This window comes from Anomaloglossus baeobatrachus, chromosome 6 (genome assembly GCF_048569485.1).
Source record: "Anomaloglossus baeobatrachus isolate aAnoBae1 chromosome 6, aAnoBae1.hap1, whole genome shotgun sequence".
NCBI classification, from domain to species: domain Eukaryota; kingdom Metazoa; phylum Chordata; class Amphibia; order Anura; family Aromobatidae; genus Anomaloglossus; species Anomaloglossus baeobatrachus.
In genome coordinates this window covers 442,945,744-442,967,093 of record NC_134358.1, presented here as the reverse complement: position 1 = coordinate 442,967,093, position 21,350 = coordinate 442,945,744, and the positions used below count along the sequence as shown (strand labels likewise).

General features: G+C 46.5%; 1 protein-coding gene across 2 annotated transcripts in view; it reads left to right on the top strand.

Moving 5' to 3' along the window:
* Positions 1–21,350, top strand: part of STT3B (STT3 oligosaccharyltransferase complex catalytic subunit B) — a 195,018-nt gene that overhangs the window by 105,977 nt on the left and 67,691 nt on the right. For both annotated transcript variants that reach the window (XM_075315244.1, XM_075315245.1), the window contains exons 4-5: positions 8,580–8,645; positions 12,125–12,224. In XM_075315244.1, coding sequence (XP_075171359.1) covers positions 8,580–8,645; positions 12,125–12,224 — 166 coding nt within the window. The remainder of the gene's footprint in view (positions 1–8,579; positions 8,646–12,124; positions 12,225–21,350) is intronic.

Here is a 21,350-nt window from a genome sequence, read left to right as displayed (position 1 = left end):
CAGCCGCCCCAGAAGTGGCGCATCCATTAGATGCGCCAATCCTGGCGCTTCGCCCCAGCTCATCCCGCGCCCTGGTGCGGTGGCAGACGGGGTAATATATGGGGTTGATACCAGCTGTAATGTCACCTGGCATCAAGCCCTGGGGTTAGTGATGTCACGGCATCTGAACAGATACCCGACATCACTAACCCAGTCAGTAATAGAAAAAAAAAAAGACAAAAAAAAATTTATTTGAAAAAACACTCCCCGAAACATTCCTCTTTTACCAATTTATTGAAAATAAAGAAATTTCGGTCGCTGTAATCCATTTTGGAGGTCCCTCGGCGACTCTGGACCTTCTAGAATATGGGGGGCACGTTCAGGGAACGTATCCCCCATTTTCTGGAAGAGCAAGCTCTCCATGAGCAGTGTGGGTGCAGTAATCTGAGAATACTGCACTCACACTGCCCCGGTCCAACCTAGGGCAGAGTGACCTGCAGTAAGCTCATTCCAGAATGAGGGGCACGCTCACAGAACGTACCCCCCATTTTCTGGAACAGCAGCCTCTCCATGTGAGGAGTGTGGCTGCAGATCACTGCACTCACCCTCCCCCGGTCCACAGTGGAGCCTGTGCATCAGCGACGTCAGCAGGATCCCTGCTTGCAGGGATCCAGCTGACAGCCGCTGTCTGCGCATGCGCCGCCAGCATTGAAGAAGGAGGCGGCGATCGCGGGCCCGGAGCGGCAGACCGGTAACGTATAACCGGGGGCTTGGGGGGGGGGGGTGACGGGGGGTGACCTAGTGGGACCTGGGGACACCTTTCTGCCGCATGTGACGTGTCACATGCGGCAGAAAGAGCAGAATGAAGGCGGCCGCGCGCTGTGCGCCGCCATCTTCCACGCTCCGGAGGGGGGAGGGGGGTGGTGGCTCTGGAGAACCGGAGGGGGCTCCGGTGACCAGAGGGCTCCGGTGGACCGGAGGAGGGGTCAGGGGGAGGACATTTCCCTCCGATCTGAAATGTTTGATCATTTCAGATCGGAGGGAAATGACTGCAGAGCCGGCGGCGGCTGCAGTTTTCTGTGCGCTTCGGCGCCATTTTGGATGTCCGGTGGGGGTAGGGGTGGGGGTGGGGGGGACTCTCCGGTACCGGGGGCTTTGGGGGCACTAGGGGGTTAGATTTCTTTCTCATCTGACATGTTTGATCATGTCAGATGAAAAAGAAATCAGTTTTACCGGCCATTTCTTTTTTTTTCATGTGTTCGTCGGTATACGGTGTATACCGGCGATCACATTAACGGGGTCCAAAAAAAAACGCCCCGATTCATAATCTGGGGGGTCTCAGCTACCCCCGGTAGCTGAAACCCCCGAGATTTTCGGTCGCTGGGGGGCGCTACAGGGTTTTTTCGGGCCGCCGCTTTAAAGCGGCGGAACAGAATAAGTACCCTGTTTTGCCGCCGCTTTAAGTCGTACGGCCGTCGTTATGAGGTTAAAGAGATTGTTACAAAATCAAGCCTTTTATTTATTTATTTTATTTTTTTTTTAAGTCCAGTACTGATGTCTGCTGACCAGGGGTTATCATGTCATCCATGGAGGAACAGTTACGCATTGATACGCTTACGGAGCGCATCTTCATACCAGCATATACATAGGGGTCCTGAGGAGGGCAGCCTCTTCTGTAAAGTATTCTGAAGCTTGAGATGTCCAGTAATTGTGGCAATTGCTATAATATATCTATATCTATTTATATCTGTGTGTGTGTGTATGCTCAGCCTTACTCTGTGTATGAAAGTGATTAAAAACGTGTTTAGCCTCCCCGCTGCCCCACCAGTGCTGCCTCTCTGCTGCTGCCCCTGGTCTTCGTGATCAATGCTGCAGCAGTATTGTCACAGCTACCGCATGTGCTGCTAAATAATAATAATTTCTTCAGCGCTCTATTGGGAGACCCAGACGATTGGGGTATAGCTACTGCCCTCTGGAGGCCACACAAAGCACTACATTAAAAGTGCAAGGCCCCTCCCCCTCTGGCTATACCCCCCCGTGGTATCACGGGTTCTCCAGTTTTAGCTTTGTGTGCGAAGGAGGTCAGACATTCCATGCATAGCTCCACAGATTTTAGTCAGCAGTAGCTGCTGACTGTTTCGGATGGAAGAAAAGAGGACACATATAGTGTCCCCAGCATGCTCCCTTCTCACCCCTGGATGGTGTTGTAAGGTTGAGGTACCTATTGCTGGTACAGGGCTGGAGCCTGACATGCTGTTTTCCTTCCACATCCCCTGGTAGGGCTCTGTGGAAGTGGGATCCTGCCGGCCTCTCAGCTCTGATGCCGGGCTCCATCCACAGACCCATTAGAACCTGATGGATTCGGAGCAGGAGTACGATCAGGGACAGGCCCTGCATCATACAGGTACTCTGTGTCCCCGGCAGGCACAGACACACTCCGGGCTGGCTGGGTGTTGTAGTGCGCCGGGGACCGCAATGTTGGAGTTAGTGTCCCTACAGATTACTGGGGGATTGGTTTGTGTTTGGGAACGCAGGGCCGACCCCCTCTGGACGGGCGGCGCTGCTGTGACTTGTGGTGCGCCGGGGATCCGCCGTCCGCGCTTTTACGGCGGCGGCGGTTATAAATTTAGTCCCCGGCTTTTTGGGCCTAGGACGCCGGCAGCTCCGTTTCGTTCCCGCCCCTACCCTGTCATTCAGGGTAGGGGAGAGACGCTGTTCGCTAGCAGCGACGAGGGCTGGAGCCTGATTTACATGCTCCAGCCCTCTCACTTGGCACAGAGGGAAGCAGGCTTCCCGCTCTTGGCCAGGAACGCCCAGGGCCCGCCCCCCTTCCTCTCTCGAGACGCCGGCAGCCATTACATGCATGCCTGGCTGGAGGAAGGACGCAAGGCTCTGGGAGACCTGGACTAGGGGCTATCTGGCGACCACACACCCGCTTTTTAAGCGGGCGGTAAGCGATTTTTCTGTGCTGGTCCCTCTAGTGCCTCACTGTGTATCAGTGTACTGGGTACAGATATATAGTTATTGTATTACTTGCACTGTGAGGTGCGCTTCTGGCTGCATATCCCAGATCGCTCTGTGGAAGCAGCAACATGTCATCCTCAAAACGCAAGGCGGCCAAGGCAAAAAGGGCTGTGTATACTGCGTGTGCTGCATGTGGGGCTAATCTACCAGCAGGCTCCGATGACCCCCATTGTGTGCAATGCTCCGACCCGGTGCTGCTTCGCCAACCGGAGTCAGGAGAGGTAGCGACCCAGGCTGAGACGCTTGTAAGTTCTGCCCCGGTGACAGGGACAGACTTTGCAGTTTTTGCAGATAATATGTCTGTATCTATGGCAAAAATCCTTGAGACCTTGCAATCTATGCATGGGGCGCAGTCTCTGGGCACGGCGAGGCCTCTGTCCTCAGGTCCCCCTTACTTGGAATGTATCCAGCCCACAGGGGGGTCCCCGGCTTCACAGGCCGAGGATTATGACTCAGATGATGGCCCCAGCCACCCTAAGCGAGCTCGCTGGGAAAGACCCTCGACGTCTTCACACTGCTCAGGGTCTCAGCGCAATCAGTCTCCCTGTGATGTGTCTGATGAGAGTGATCAGGAATCCACTCCTGGAACCCCTCTCAACCTGGATACCCCGGATGGGGATGCCATGGTAAACGACCTTATCTCAGCCATCAATAGGCTGTTGGATATTTCTCCCCCAGCCCCTTCAGCAGAAGAGGCGGCTGCGGAGCAGGAAAAGTTTCGTTTCCTTTATCCCAAGCGTAAATTGAGTGCTTTGTTAGATCACTCTGACTTCAGAGAATCAATCCAGAAGCACGACGCTCACCCAGAAAGGCGTTTCTCTAAACGATCTAAAGATACGCGTTTCCCTTTCCCCCCTGAGGTGGTCAAGCGCTGGACACAGTGTCCAAAGGTAGACCCCCCGATTTCCAAACTTGCAGCTAGATCCATAGTTGCAGTGGAGGATGGCGCTTCACTTAAAGATGCCAATGACAGACAGATGGACCTTTGGTTAAAATCTGTCTATGAAGCTATAGGCGCGTCGTTTGCTCCGGCATTCGCAGCCGTATGGGCACTCCAGGCTATTTCAGCTGGCTTAGCAAAAGTGGATGCTATCATGCATCCAGCAGTGCCGCAAGTGGCGCACCTTACCACGCAGATGTCGGCGTTTGCGTCTTACGCTATCAATGCGGTCCTAGAATCTACCAGTCGCACCTCAATGGCGTCCGCCAATTCGGTAGTTTTGCGCAGAGCCTTGTGGTTAAAGGACTGGAAAGCAGATGCTGGTTCCAAAAAATGTTTAACCAGTTTGCCTTTGTCTAGAGATAGACTGTTTGGCGAGCCATTGGCTGACATCATTAAGCAGTCCAAGGGTAAAGACTCCTCTTTACCACAACCCAGAACATCCAAACCTCAGCAGAAAAAGTGGCAGCAGAGGTTTCAGTCCTTTCGAGGTTCGGGCAAGACACCATTTACCTCGTCCAAAGGGACTCAGAGGACGCAAAGAAACTCAGATTCGTGGCGGACTCACACACGCCCCAAGAAAGCAAATGGAGGTACCGCTTCCAAAGCGGCTACCTCATGACTTCCAGCCCCCCCCCCTCCGCATCGCCGGTCGGGGGCAGGCTCTCCCGCTTTTCCGGCATTTGGATGTCACAGGTCAAAGACCGGTGGGTGACGGACATTTTGTCTCGCGGGTACAGAATCGAGTTCAATTCTCGTCCTCCAGCTCGGTTCTTCAGAACCTCCCCACATCCAGACCGAGCAGATGCTCTGCTGCAGGCGGTGGATTCCCTAAAAGCGGAAGGAGTGGTTATCCCAGTCCCTCCTCAGGAACAAGGGCAAGGGTTTTACTCCAATCTCTTTGTGGTTCCAAAAAAGGACGGCTCGTTCCGTCCTGTTCTGGACCTAAAACGGCTCAACAAACATGTGCACGCCAGGAGGTTCCGGATGGAAACCCTCCGCTCTGTCATTGCCTCAATGTCCAGAGGAGACTTCCTTGCCTCAATAGACATCAAAGATGCTTATCTCCACGTGCCAATTGCTACAGAACATCAACGTTTTCTACGTTTTGTGATAGGAGACGACCATTTTCAGTTCGTAGCTCTTCCATTTGGTCTGGCGACAGCCCCACGGGTCTTCACCAAGGTCATGGCGGCGGTGGTAGCAGTCTTGCACTCTCAGGGACACTCGGTGATCCCTTACCTAGACAACTTATTGGTCAAAGCTCCCTCTCAGGAGGCATGTCAGCACAGCCTGAATGCTACGCTGGAGACTCTACAGTCTTTCGGATGGATCATCAACTTTCCAAAGTCGATCCTATCACCGACTCAGTCACTAACGTATCTTGGCATGGAGTTTCATACTCTAGCAGCGATAGTGAAGCTTCCGCTGGACAAGCAGCGGTCACTGCAGACAGGGGTGCAATCTCTTCTGCAGGGCCAGTTGCATCCCTTGCGGCGCCTCATGCATTTCCTAGGGAAGATGGTGGCAGCCATGGAAGCAGTTCCCTTTGCGCAGTTTCATCTGCGCCCACTTCAATGGGACATTCTCCGCCAATGGGACGGGAAGTCAACGTCCCTGGACAGGAAAGTCTCGCTTTCCCAGACGGCCAGGGACTCTCTACAATGGTGGCTCCTTCCCACCTCATTATCTCAGGGAAGATCCTTTCTGCCCCCATCCTGGGCAGTAGTTACGACAGATGCGAGTCTGTCGGGGTGGGGAGCAGTGTTTCTTCACCACAGGGCTCAGGGGACGTGGACTCCGCAGGAGTCCACCCTTCAGATCAATGTTCTGGAAATCAGAGCAGTGTATCTTGCCCTACTGGCCTTCCAGCAGTGGCTGGAAGGAAAGCAGATCCGAATCCAATCGGACAACTCCACAGCGGTGGCATACATCAACCACCAAGGAGGGACGCGCAGTCGGCAAGCCTTCCAAGAAGTCCGGCGCATTCTAATGTGGGTGGAGGACAGAGCATCCACCATATCCGCGGTTCACATCCCAGGCGTAGAAAACTGGGAAGCAGACTTCCTCAGTCGCCAGGGCATGGACGCAGGGGAATGGTCCCTTCACCCGGACGTTTTTCAGGAAATCTGTCGCCGCTGGGGAGTGCCGGACGTCGACCTAATGGCATCCCGGCACAACAACAAGGTCCCGGCATTCATGGCGAGGTCGTGCGATCAAAGAGCTCTGGCGGCAGACGCCTTGGTTCAAGATTGGTCGCAGTTTCAGCTCCCTTACGTGTTTCCGCCTCTGGCGCTCTTGCCCAGAGTGCTACGCAAGATCAGATCCGAGTGCAGCCGCATCATACTCGTCGCTCCAAACTGGCCGAGGAGGTCGTGGTATCCGGATCTGTGGCATCTCACGATCGGTCGACCGTGGTCACTGCCAGACCGACCAGACTTACTGTCCCAAGGGCCGTTTTTCCATCAGAATTCTGCGGCCCTGAACCTGACTGTGTGGCCATTGAGTCCTGGATCCTAGCATCTGCAGGATTATCTCAAGGAGTGATTGCCACAATGAGACAAGCTAGAAAGTCGAATTCTGCTAAGATCTACCACAGAACGTGGAAGATTTTCTTATCCTGGTGCTTGGCCCAGGGAGTGTCTCCCTGGCCATTTGCATTACCCAAGTTTCTTTCTTTCCTGCAATCGGGGTTAGAAAAGGGCTTGTCGCTCAGCTCCCTTAAAGGGCAAGTTTCGGCACTATCCGTGTTTTTTCAGAAGCGTCTAGCACGTCTTCCTAAGGTGCGCACGTTCCTGCAGGGGGTCTGTCATATTGTGCCCCCGTACAAGCGACCGTTAGATCCATGGGATCTGAACAGGGTACTAGTTGCTCTCCAGAAGCCGCCCTTCGAGCCTCTGAAGGAAGTTTCCTTTTCTCGGCTGTCGCAGAAAGTGGCGTTTCTTGTTGCCATCACATCGCTTCGGCGAGTGTCTGAGCTGGCAGCTCTGTCATCCAAGGCTCCCTTCCTGGTGTTCCACCAGGACAAGGTTGTGCTGCGCCCCATTCCGGAGTTTCTTCCTAAGGTCGTATCCTCTTTTCATCTTAATCAGGATATTTCCTTGCCTTCTTTTTGTCCTCATCCGGTTCACCGGTATGAAAAGGACTTACGTTTGCTAGATCTGGTGAGAGCACTCAGAATCTACATTTCCCGCACGGCGCCCATACGCCGTTCCGATGCACTTTTTGTCCTTGTCGCTGGTCCGCGCAAGGGGTTGCAGGCTTCTAAAGCCACCCTGGCTCGATGGATCAAAGAACCAATTCTTGAAGCCTACCGTTCTGCGGGGCTTCCGGTTCCTTCAGGGCTAAAAGCCCACTCAACCAGAGCCGTGGGTGCGTCCTGGACATTACGTCACCAGGCTTCGGCTCAACAGGTGTGCCAGGCAGCTACCTGGTCCAGTCTGCACACTTTCACCAAGCATTATCAGGTGCATACCTATGCTTCGGCGGATGCCAGCTTAGGTAGAAGAGTCCTGCAGGCGGCAGTGACACCCCCATAGGGGAGGGCTGTTTTGCAGCTCTAACATGAGGTATTTATTTACCCACCCAGGGACAGCTTTTGGACGTCCCAATCGTCTGGGTCTCCCAATAGAGCGCTGAAGAAGAAGGGAATTTTGTTACTTACCGTAAATTCCTTTTCTTCTAGCTCTTATTGGGAGACCCAGCACCCGCCCTGTTGTCCTTCGGGATGTTTTTTTGTTGTTTGCGGGTACACATGTTGTTCATGTTGAACGGTTTTTCAGTTCTCCGATGTTATTCGGAGTTAATTTGTTTAAACCAGTTATTGGCTTCCTCCTTCTTGCTTTGGCACTAAAACTGGAGAACCCGTGATACCACGGGGGGGTATAGCCAGAGGGGGAGGGGCCTTGCACTTTTAATGTAGTGCTTTGTGTGGCCTCCAGAGGGCAGTAGCTATACCCCAATCGTCTGGGTCTCCCAATAAGAGCTAGAAGAAAAGGAATTTACGGTAAGTAACAAAATTCCCTTCTTATATAGCGCTATTAATTCCACAGCACTTAACATACAATTGCAACACTGTCCCCATTGGGGCTCACAATCTAGGTTCCCTATGAGTATGTTTTTGGAGTGTGGGAGGAAACCAGAGGAAAGCCACGCAAATACTGGGAGAACATTCAAACTCCTTGCAGATGTTGTCCTTGGTGGGATTTGAACTAAGGACCCCAGTGCTGCTAGGCTGCAGAGCTAACCACTGAGCCACCGTGCCGCCCTAAATCAATGGTCTAACTGGTCTTTTGCTATCTACATTGGCATGACTGCTGATCCAGAGATTGGCTGCAGCCATCATGTGCTGTACTCATATGTATTGAATGGTTGTGTCTAAGAAAGATGGGAGGCAGTGCACCAACAGGGTGTGGTTTTTTCTTTGCTGAAATGCCAGTGTACTGTACATATTTGGCTTGAGAGGCAGGAGGTCAGGGTGACTGTTCACGGTCGGGTGATTGCGGCTGTGCTCACTCCAGAGAGACCTTTCTGTACAATAGTCAAGGTGCGGTGCGATCTTTTATACTTTTTGTGTATATGCGCTTTGTACACTTAGTGACATTTTCGCTCATTTTACATACATTTTTCATTTCAGGTGAAATCTGTGAAAACCGGCTCGGTGTTTTGGACGATATGCTGCTGTTTGTCTTATTTTTACATGGTGAGTGCGGCTTCCAGGAGCGCTGATGTGCATATTCTGATTAGCTTTGTACTTCTGTTAGAGGGTTTGTTTTTTTCTTTTTGGCTCTGTTACTGTAATTTTGATTACGTTAGCATTATCCAGAAACGGACTCTGGACTTAATTTTCTGGCCAAGTAACACAAGTAACTCATCCTTGCATACATTTTTAGCAGATGAAAGTCTAAGCCTTTCAATACCAGTATATTCCGGTAATAGGCCGACATCTTGGCTCCTTCCCTTCAGTTCACCTGCAGAGATTGGCATATATTCTCAATATTTGGCAGGTACGGAGTTGTGTTTTTTTTTTTTTTTTTTTTTTTCTTTTAGCTGTACAATACTTTTACTACTACCAATCTCCTTCCTGCTGTGTATCGCCTACATCAATACCAATACTCGTTTTAATCAAACTTTGCAACCCAGACCTGGGGACAACCGCATAGTGATATGATGTTACGTGATATATAACAAAAATATCGCTGTTTAAAAACTTACTTCAGTTGTTGATTGTCTTGATTGTATTTTTACATTAAAGGGAACCTGTCACCAGATTTTTACCTATTAAACCAAAAATATCACCTTCTGCAGCTCCTGAGCTGCATTCTATGAAGGTGCACCTTGTTGCTGGCCCCCTTTTCAGACCTCCAAAACAATTTTATAAAATATTACCTTTTTGTATGCAAATTAGTTTGGTTGGCCAGATGGGCGGGCTCTATTTTGCCTTCTTTTCCCCCCTCCTGCCGCTGTTCACTGTCCCCCAGTCTTGATTTGCATGACTGACGAATGTCCCAGGCATCCTCCACGCTGATGCCGAAGTCTCGTGCAGGTGCAGTTAGCAGAGGCTACTATCGCGGGTTAATCTCGAGCCTGCGCAAATACATCACCGGCGCGCGCGAGGGATAGTTTATGCTCAGGCCTGCGATAGTAACCTCTGCGTGAGACTTTGGCATCAGCGTGGAGGATGAGAGGGCTGTCGTCATCCATGCAAATCAAGACTGGGGGACGGCGAACAGCGGCACGAGGGGGGAAAGAAGGCGAAATAGAGCCCACCCATCTGGCCAACCAAACTAATTTTCATACGAAAAGGTAATATTTTATAAAGTTGTTTTGGAGGTCTGAAAAGGGGGGCCAGAAACAAGGTGCACCTTCATAGAATGCAGCCCAGGAGCTGCAGAAGGTGATATTTTTGGTTTAACCCCTTAACGACCGCGGGCAGTAATTTTACGTCCTAGCGGTCACAATGTTACTGCCTGCGGTCTGCTGCCGCAATCTGCGCACATCTCAGCTGATTTTCACAGCTGAGATGTGTGCCTGCTAGGCACGAGCAGAATTGTTATCTGCTCGTGCCGTTTAACCCCTTAAATGGCGCTGTCAATATGTGACAGCGCCATTATAATCGCGATCACGGTAGACTTTTACTTGCCACCCGATACCGGAAGTCACGTGATGTGATCACGTGACTTCCGGTGGTTTCTCATGGTAGCACAGGGTCATGTGATGACTCCTGTACTACACATGAATTATTTCAGTTTCTCTCGGTTCAGAGCCGAGTGAAGCAGAAAGTGAGCGTATCTGCTGTTTATAATTGTGTAGCTGTGATCAGCAGATAGGGCAGAGCAATCGGATTGCTGATCACTATAGCCCCCTAGGGGGACTAGTAAAATAAAAAGAAAAAAAAATTTAAAAAAAGAAACAAAAAACCTAAAAGTTCAACTCACCCCCCTTTCGCCCCATTGAAAATTAAAGGGTTAAAATAAAAAATATACACACGTTTGGTATCGCCGCGTTCAGAAACGACTGATCTATCAAAATATAAAATCAATTAATCTGATCAGTAAACGGCGTAGCGACACAAAATTCCAAACGCCAAAATGACGTATTTTGTCGCTACAACTTTTGCGCAAACTGCAATAACAGGCGATAAAAACGTAGCATCTGCGCAAAAGTGGTACAGTTAAAAACGTCAGCTCGAGATGCAAAAAATAAGCCATGCATGCCCGGCCTCCCCCATACTTTCATCTTCCCATCATTCTGGTACAAGTTGATATTCATTTCATCTATCTGAAAAATGCTTTTCCAAAAGCATCTAAAGAAGCCAGCCCAGTTCTGGAAAAATCTAATCTAGCCTTTCTTTTATTAAGGCTGATGAATGGTTTGCACCTTGTGGTGAGCCCTCTGTATTTGCTCTCATGAAGTCTTCTCTTAGTCTTAGATAATGAAAAACACCTACTTCCTAGAGCGTATATTTCACTTGAGTGAATGTTGTGAATGGGTTCTTCGTCACCATCGAAAGGATTTTGTTTTCATCCACCACTGTTGTCTTCCGTAGACGTCCAGGCCGTTTTGAGTTCCCAAACTCGCCAGTGTAGTGTTGGTCTTTTTCTTATTATTATTCTTCATCTTTTTTTTTTTTTTTTTTTTTTTTTTTTTCCCAGAATGTACCAAACTGTTGAGTTGGCCACTCCTACCAGTTCTGCCATTTCTCTGACGGGTTTCTTCTTCTTCATTTTTTTTTTTTTTTATTTTTTTTTTTTTTATTCAGCCTAATGATTGTTTCTCTTGCATTGAGAGCTCATATGACCGCATACTGTGGGTTCACGGCAACTACTTCCAAATGCAAAACCACACCCGGAATCAGCTCCAGACCTCTTACCTGCTTAATTGATTATGGATTAATGAGGGAAAAGCCCATGCAGCCCATTAAAACCCTTTTAGGATAATTGTCCAATTACCTTTTGGTCCCTTGTAAAAGAAACCGGTACATATTAGAGCTGTAATTCCTAAATCCTTACTCCAATTAGGATATGGATACCCTCAAATTAAAGCTGAGGGAGACTGATGAAAAGTCCATCTGTAAAGAACAGGAAGGGAGTCTGGTATTAGGCCTATTGCTCAGTATTTTTTTCTTTTTTTCTTTTATAAAAAGAAAATGTTATTTTCTTATTAATTTTAAGGGGGGAGGTGGGGTTACAGTTTTGCCATAACAGATTTCATGGGCAGTCTGAAAGTAGAGAGGGCTGGGCGGGAGCGAGGAGTCACTTTCAATGGCTTTTCATTCAGCATGAGAAATCCCCTTTAAATAGGACTATGCAGCCAGTAACATATAATTACAGGAAACAAGAGCAAGTATTACATTCTGCACATTTCCTTTTTACTTATGTGTTTTGTGATTTGAGATAAGCCTGTGATTTCTGCCTAGATTATCTTCCCAAGCTTGGATATTAAATGCCAATCTTTCTCAACAATAAGCTACTTTGTCTAAAAAAAATAAATAAAAATAAATAAATGTTATGAAAACATGTAATCCCATAATTATAAGGTGTGTATATATTTTCTGGCCTGTTAGTCATCGGCGTCTCCAGCTGACATACCCCTGAAGCCTTGCTAAGTAGAGCGGAGATTCTGGACATCCATCACATGGGCATCAGGTTTTCTCATCTTGTCTCGCTTCTTTCCTCTTAGGTTTCTGCTTGGGGTGGTTACGTGTTTATCATCAATCTTATTCCACTTCATGTGTTTGTGCTGCTATTGATGCAACGTTACAGCAAGAGAGTCTATATAGGTAAGTCACTACATGCCCGGGTCTATAGATTGGAAAGGTCTATACAATTCAGAAGTCAAAGTGCTGGCATTCAAAATGGCAGAGTGATATAGTAACATATAACATCTGATGCACAATGTTTATTAAAGGTAATCTCTAACCTAATAAGTTTATCCTCCACCTTGAGGCTAGGGAACCCCAGCTATTCTGAGATTCAGACACCTGGTCCTACAGAACCTAGTCTGAAATGGAGCGGAGGTGCTCATGCTTGACCTCCGCTCACTGTGTGAGCCTGCAGGCGGAGACGAGCATGGCACTCAGCTGTGTCCTTTAGTCTCAAGGACAGTAGAAGTTAGTTAACATTTTTTGTTGCACTTTTTTCTTGTTATAAAAGATCTTTCACCCCCCACTGGAAACTTCAAAACTAATGCTAAACTTGATATTACTGATTTTCCTTGGGAGTGCTTGCTCTCGTCACTAATTGGACAGTATTACAGACAGTAAGGCTAGGTTCGCACACTGCGTCTTTTTGATGCTGCGTTTTTGTGCGTTTTTGGCCGCTAAAAACGCACAAAAACGCACCTGCGTCGAAAAAACGCATGCGTTTTTGCCGCGATTAGGTGCGTTTTTGGCTGCGTTTTGCTGCGTTTTTGATCTCTGCGTTTTGCTGCGTTTTTCCAATGCATTGCATGGGGGAAAAACGCAGGAAAGAACTGACATGTCCATTTTTTTTTTTAACTCAAAAACGCAGGTAAAAAAAACAGATGTGTGCAGACAGCAAAAATGAAAACTCATAGACTTTGCTGGGGAAGCAAAGTCCTGCAGTTTTGAGGCCAAAAACGCACCCGAAAAACGCCGCGAAAAACTCACTGTGCGCACATAGCCTAAAGCACTATTCAAGGAGATAACCCAAATTGCTTAAACTCAGTGGTCAATTTATTTTTAGGTTTCAAAGAGGAATAACTGGGGAACAAATCCAAGGGTACAATGCAAAGGTTTAAGGAAAGAGGCTTTTGAGTTATAAAATAAGGTCACAGTGCAATAAGTACTCGCCTGCACCTCAAGAGAGGTGTTGGGTACCTATTGAGATCAGTCTAACCCTTTCAGGACTGAGGCCTTAAAATGCCGCAGCAATATGCAATCTTTTAGAATTGCGAATTCTCTAGTTGCTTTTTTGTTGCAGATTATATTTTTTATTTTGCAGCATAGATGGGGCTTTTAATGTAGAACCACAACTATTGTACGGCCGAGGCACTAAAATCCCAGATACTGGGAGTAAGTTATCTTTTTTCCCCTCACGGCAGCCTCGGGCTTTCGGTTAGAAACACAGGATCAGCACTGTTCAGTATACAGTGAGTGGCAGCTGTAAGCGGTTCCTGTCACAGTGACTGAAAGCCAGCTTTGCAGGGTTTCAGTGCAGACACTGCTGTCAATGTACCAGGATGCGCTTACAGCTGCTGCTCACTTCCTTCCCGCTGGCACTGCTAATAGTGTGGCAGAAAGAAAAAGACCTTTTTATGTATATAGAAAAAATGAAAAATGTCTTAGCCCTTTGAGTTCGGCTTATGAAAAATGGGAACAAACAATTGTGTTGTGTTTTTTATATTTTTGTTCAGTTTATAATTCTGTGTAAAGGTTTTAGACCAGTGTTTAAACCTGTCTGCAAGGTAAAAATACTTTCCGAATATATGTCTTAATTTATTCTTAAAATTAAAGAATTATCTTCAAAGTGAATGGATAAAAGCGAAATCTAAATCTGATGAGTCGTTGGTGTCACCAACTTCAAAATGGCATCCATTGTTCTAGGTACACTTGTACAAAGTCAGGAATTCTCTAGGGTTATATTCAGATGTATGAGGAACCAATTATAGCAAACAGGTAACCGCCAACTTCTGCTATACAGAGGTGAGGTTGTGAAAGACGGTTTCATGTCACATCTCATACACTATAGCAAGACTAAGCACAGCAACAAGACACAAGGCAGTTATACTGCACCAGCCAGGGCTCTCCCAGGCAAAGCTTGCAAAGCAGGCTGGGGTTTCAAGATGTGCGGTTTTAGAACTCTTTTGAAGAAGCTCCAAGAAATGAGCAACAGTCAGCCAAGGAAACTTAGTGCAGCCGATGATAGACATGTGGTGTTTCTGTTCAAAATCGGAATATGTCCAGCAGCGCCATCAACTTACAGCAACCAATGATACCCAGCTACACCCTTCTACCATTCGGAGAAGTCTGGCCTGCAGTGGTCTGCACAGAAGAATTGCAGCCAAAAAGCCATACCTTTTGACATGAAAATAAAGCTAAGCACTTCAAATATGTAAGAAAAATGGCAGCAGGTGCTCTGTACTGATGTGTCAAAATGGGGAATATTTGGCTGTTACAGAAGGCAGGTTCTCCAAAGGGCCAGAGAGCAATACAATAATGAATTTTGCAGATAACAGTGGAGGTTACTTGAAAGTGTGGGTTTCTGCAAACGGAGTTGGAAATTTAGTAATGATTATATGTGACCTCAGTGTGGAGAAATACAGGCAGATACTTGTCCATCATGCAGTTCCATCAAGGGGTCTGGCTCCAAATGTATTCTGCAATAGGACATTGATCCCAATCATACAAGCAATGTCATTAGGAGCTGTTCAGCTTTAAAAAGAAGATAAAACAATCACTGATCTCAGAGAGACCAGCCAAAGTAAACACTGCCGGCAGCCAGTGAGGGCGCACAACACAGTGAAATCCTAGGTGCATTGCCCCCTGGGAAATATGCAAATCAAAAAAGTCTGTGGAGCCTCTGTTAGGAGTCTCGACACAGAAACCAGCCAGATTTGGGAAGGACCCAGCCAAGGAATGGCTCTTTTTAGGAGACCACCATAACCACCATATTAAGTGGCCCTTTAAGTCAATATCCAACTTTTTGACAAGTTTAAAGATAAGACAAGGGAAATACCAAGCCCAGGTATCCATCCACAGACAGCTGTTTCGGGGTATTGCCCCTCATCAGTGTGGAGTAGGATTCTGGCCAGGTATCCGCTTTAAAAAGAATGAGTCATGGAAGATATATGGCCTGATCTCATCATTACATGAAGGGACAGAAGGATGTGCACAAGTCTACATCCACAGAAGATCTGTGGTTAGTTCTCCAAGATATTGGAACTACCTGCCTTCAAAAACTGTGCAAGTGTACCTAGAAGAATTACTGCTTTTATGCCGTTTTGATGGCAAAGCGCAGTCACTAGTGATGAGCGAGCAGTACCATGCTCTGTACTGGTAATGAGCAGTTGGATGCTCGGAAGAGCTTGACTCATGTACAGAGTATAATGGAAGTCAATGGTGACTTCCATTATACTTGGGCACTCGAGTCGCGCCCATCCGAGCATCCAACTGCTCGTTACGAGTAGTGAGCACCAGTGCATGGTAGTGCTCGCTTATCATTGCCGGTCACACCAAATATTGGTTTGATTCAGATTTGTTTTGTTCATCCTCTGCATTTCGTTAACTGATGAAGAATTAACACTTCTATTTTGAGAGCTTTCTTCTTTGCAGCAGCCTTTACACCCTGACTAAAACTTTTGCTTAGTGTGTGTATAGCTATCAAAATCCGCAGTCAGTGGCCTAAACATGCTCATTCCTCCATGTGGGTGGTATGCGCTTGCATTCTTTTTTTTTTATTTTTGGGTGCTGTATAGGAAAGCCCAGCAGACTGATTGCGGAATAGGAAAGCGCAAAGTATACCTGACAATACATCTACAGAGAAAAGGTTAAAAAGAATAGCAAGAATTAGGCAGTCTGGCATCACGTTTCTGTGCTTTTATATCCAGAAGTATTCTGTGCCTGGCTTTTAAGATCTAGCCGTACTGTATCATTAGTGGTTTCAGCTACACTCCTTCACAATAGATTCATTCTCCCAGGATGCTGAATCTTTATAAGACGAGGAGCCGCACATTGTATGTTGTGGTATTGAGCTTTGTTAGGTTTTTTTGTTTTTGTTTTCTTTTTAATGGAAAATAAAGTGGTTAGACTTTAGAGTGGAAGCTGAGGATGCTGAATTTAGGATTTGGCCCCTTCTTTATACTAGTATACTTATGAGCACCAGAGAAATGACTAATCCTGTATAGATGACAGCAGTACGTACGTACGTACGTACGTACGTACGTACATACATACATACATACATACATACATACAATTTTCCAACATTTTCATTTTTTTTTTAACTGGACTAGAAAAATGGTTTACATTGCAGTTAATGGTGTTCGATAGGGGTGACTTGTCAAATTCCAGAGATTTATACAACATTCTGTAAAACTAGTAGAGAAATTTCTGGAAATCCAATGATGTATCACTTAGATTACGGAGTGCAACCGTTCTGACAGTTTTTAGATTTGGCATGTACCAGTGCTTAGAAAGCTGCCGCCACCCAAACCAGGCTCTCTATGTACATTATAGACAGTGAGATACTAATCACAGCAGAGGGTGTGCTGGACTAGCTGACCTCTAGCTGATCTAGTCTTATTGATGATCTTCTGAAGCTAAACAATCATTGCAAGTAAACAGCACAGTGTGATGAGACTCATGGCTAAAATGTGTTTAACCCCTGCAGCATGCTGTCTGCCGATTACATAGCAAAAACCTGCTGACAGATTCCCATTAACCAAAAGCAAACATAGGCTCTGATTGTTATAGAAAATATCAGCGTCTGTGGCAGCAAATCCTCAGCAGCTTTCACATATGTTGTGTATTTCTCTAGATGTCACATTAACATGTGGTCAAAAGCCTTAATTTTTATATTTCACATTGATTTTGCTCCGTTTGGATGGGGGTGTTGAAAACCTTCTCCACATGGGAGAACGTAGCGTATACCACAAATTCACTACATCTGTAAATAACTTTATGCATATTCCCCAAAATATGCAGAGAATAGTCACTGATCAAGCTGGCCAGCCAGGAGACTGGCACAGAAGCTGCTTAGAAAGAAATCCTAGAAGGAGTTTAGTATTTGGCAGCATGGTGTCCATTTCTTTTGCTTTTAATATTGCCATACTTTTGTGTTTTGGAAAACATTGGCAACAAAAAAATCTCAATATTAAAACAAACTATAGGGTCCCCTTCAACTGACAGCCATTTCTTATATAGGCTCCGTGTGGCTCAGCATGCATGCTTACTATGGAGCAGGAATAAAGCACAACAGGACACTGATATATCTACCGAATAATGATGAGCGAGCGTGCTTAGCACTGCTGGGTACTCTATCAAGCATTGAGGCGCTCTGGTACGATCAATACTCGGCCGAGTATCGTGGGTGCTCAGATGTGTCGTTCATGGATGATCCAACAGAGCCAGCGCCCTTCAGTGAATGATGGGAACGGCACCCCAGTGAGGGCCACGTGCAGTCTCTGAATGACAATCATTCTGGGTTAAAAATGTGTTTGGATGCCTTTTAGTTAAAAAACAACTAACAAAAAGAAACAGCCCACCCTCCCCTGGACATGCTCTGCATATGGCTGGCTGTATGTGGGCAGAGGGCTGGACTGCCCAGTTATTGACTTCCGTTATACTCATACTCATTCCTTGAGTTGAGCCCATCAGAACATCCAACCTGCTTGTTTTTAGTAACACGCACCCCGATCATGTTAGTGATCTCATCACTACTACCTAACTCTAACCTTTCTTTCTCCCAATGTCACCTCAAAGAGGAGTTTATGTTCCTGGTTTACAAAATTTGGAGGTTGACTAAATTTTGTCTGTGTAGAGGCACCTTAAAGGTGACCAGGTCTTTGCTTGCCTATTCTTTGGTCACCAGTATCAGATAGTGAGGGTCCTGCAGCTTACTGATCACCTGTGTTTAGTTTCCACTATGGCCGGACGTTCACCATGTTGAGAGCCGTAGCAGCACAGATCTTTACACTGTGGCTGTCTTTTGCGTATTCAACAAACACCTGGGAATTATAGCTTATCCTATAATTAGGTCATCAGTGTAGAAGTCTTAAGCGAGCTTTACACGCTACGATATATCATACGATATGTCGTCGGGGTCACCTCGTAAGTGACGCACATCCAGCATCGTATGACACATCGTAGCGTGTGACAGCTACGAGCGAGTGGGAGCAAGCAAAAATACTCACCTTATCGTTGCTCGCTGACACGTCACTCATTTTCAAAATATCGAACGTCCTTCTGCGTGCCGGTTGTTCATTGTTCCCAAGGCAGCACACATCGCTCCGTGTGACCCCCCCCCCCGGGAACGATTAACTGCAGCTTACCTGCATCCTGCCGGCATTGCGGAAGTAGGTGGGCGGGATGTTTACGTCCCGCTCATCTCCGCCCCTATTGGCCGGCCGCTGTGACGCCGAATGTCCCTCTCCCTTCAGGAAGTGGATGTTCGCCGCCCACAGCGAGGTCGTTTGGAAGGTAAATATGTGTGACGGGGGTTACAACATTGTGCGACACGGGCAACAAATTGCCCGTGCTGCACAAATGATGGGGGCGGGTGCGATCACACGATTAATTGCAGCGTGTAAAGCAGGCTTTAGACAACCCTCTTAGAGACATGTCTGAATCTACAGATAGAGAATGATAGAAAGCTTTATCCTTTACCTCTAAGGGATATTGTCCTGGCTTCTAGCATGATCTTGGCCTGTGACTTGCTAAAGAAACTTTGCTGACAAAACCACCCCCTTCTCTAATTTTCAAGATATGCCTATCATATACCATATAGTATTGGGATATGCTGAACTGTGAAGCGCTACCAATCACCGCGTAATAAGCGACATTTCTGATGGCACATTTTCTGCATTGACCTCATCTTGTTGCAATTTCCTTGCTTAGTGGAAACTATTATTTCCAAGTGTTAGCCTTTGATAAGGCTTTTCTATAGTACAAAGAAAGCAAAATTAGTGTAACCAATTACTTTTTGTAATTAAGAGGCAGGGTTGTGGAGCATTTCTAGCATCTCTAGATTTTTGTTGCGTTTTATTTTTCTTCAATAAGATGTAATCGTTCAAATCCTTGTTATATGTAAAAGAAAAAAAAAGCCATTTTTAATCTTTATTTTAATTAGTTTAAGCAAATAAGGTTGATTTAATCCATTCTTAGCAGTCATCACTGCAGGGAAGGGGATTTTAAATGTGGTATTAAATGAGTGTAAATGTTACATTTGTTGAGGTAGCATTAACCCCTTTCTCAACATTGTCAACTTGTAAACCAGCAAGATGCCACAAAAATCATTTATTGTGCCAGACAATGGGGTTATTTATAGCAGGATAAAGCACAGTCACAGTGTAAGATGTTGAGGTGCACTTGTAGGTTTCCACCCAATATGTCCAGAGAATTAGAAACAAACTGTCAGGGTAGTGGTAAAGGCAGTGGTATCCACTATCATGCAGCATAGTGGTGGATACCACAGCTTTTACCACTACCCTGACAGTCTTGGTAACAAGTTGTCTGATGAAGGCCACCTGGCCGAAACGTCACATGTTGCTTTAAGACTTATGGAATAAATTCCTCGTTTGTATCACCATTTGACAGTGCCTTGTTTCTAATTCTTTAGACAATGGTGTTATACCTAATGCTCCTTCTTCCAAAAATAGTGTAAATGTCTGTCATAAGCCAGTCTCAAAGGGACACCTGACCGATTCGATGACCTTGTCTGTTCAGGCAGTTAGACCCACGAAGTCAAGACTTGTGGCCAAAATTGGCTTTGGGGTAAAAATGCTTTGAGAGTTTACCAAATACCCACTTAGTTATCTTCTGTGGTATGGTTTACAAAAGTAAAGGATGAGCCATTCTTATTGGATCCACCCTTAGCTTTAGTTTTGAAAAAAATTACCCAAAAAATGCATGTGTATGTCAGGAGGGACATTACCATTAGCGATGCATTGTGCACATAGAAAATGCATTTCCTTTAAAGAAACACTTCTGTTCTATCTGAACTGACAGAGGAAATGACTTGCCAGGTTTCTACTCGTTTCCTCTCCCGGCACGGCTAACCACATATAAAATTCCTTTTTTTATTTAACCCCCCACACTTTGGTAATGCTCAGATATAGCGGTTTGTCTCCACTCTGCAGCAAAGGTGCGATCTGCTACAAATCCACTGTGTTCTCAAAAATCTATACAAGATGTTTTTCATGCGCTTGTGAATGAACCTTTGTCCTAGTCACTGACCCAAAAAACAAGATTCCTCCCGGGGATTCAGGAGCACAGAGGTAACATATGTTTCCTCTAACTGCTAAATAGTGGAGAACTTCTGTGCCTGAAGGCCTCAACACTCGGTAAAGTTGGCCAAACCTTTCTAAATTAGCAGGATCAGTGGAGCGTCTTAGACTACCAATACTGTGTGATTGGAGGTCATACACCGAAGTGGTCCCCCATCAATGAAAACGTGTCGGATGAGCTTGAGTGTTCCTCTGTATATTTCGGTCAGGGCAGATGGCTGTTGGCTTAGCGAATGTGTGATCTATGGTGTCTAGTTCTTTGTATGTGGCAAGAGAATGCCAGACTTAAGTTCCCCCTTGGCGAGGTGTGATCCCAGCTCTTATTGTTTTCCTCTGCTACCTGCTCCTATTACCCTTTTCCTCGAAGGAGTGGTGGTTGGAGAATAAATATTTTTCACTTCCACTGCTGTGATGTTTGTTCCCAGAAGGCCAGAGTCAGAGTATGCCTATAAGACTCCTCAAACATCAGTGAAACGCTGTCCTACTACGGTCTGTGATGTGTAGCCCCGCGACTGGTCCGTATATCCTGATTTGTTTTCGGACCATGTTTTGCAGACGTCTTAATTCGAGCTAACTATATTTTAAGGACTTGTGAGTCCATGGTTTGTAGTGATTGTATTGTCCCTGTTGAAGGGCATCTAGCATATATTGCCATCACAAGATGTCATCAGTAGGCGTCTGAGGCTTCAGTGGGTGTCGGAGTATATGCTGCACATAATGGCGTACAGTGCGGGACCTGCTGGTAGACTGTTTGGTATGGTCTGCATATTGTAAAGGCTCCTAATGTAATGAGATCTGTGTTCCCGCATAGCACAGCGATTTATTCTAGTGTTTATCCTCTTCGTCATGTCAGACGTTTCCACTGACAATTGTATATTGCGGCTGTTTCCACAGGATGGCACTCTAACAATTATTATATATAACGGCTTTAGGGGAAATGATG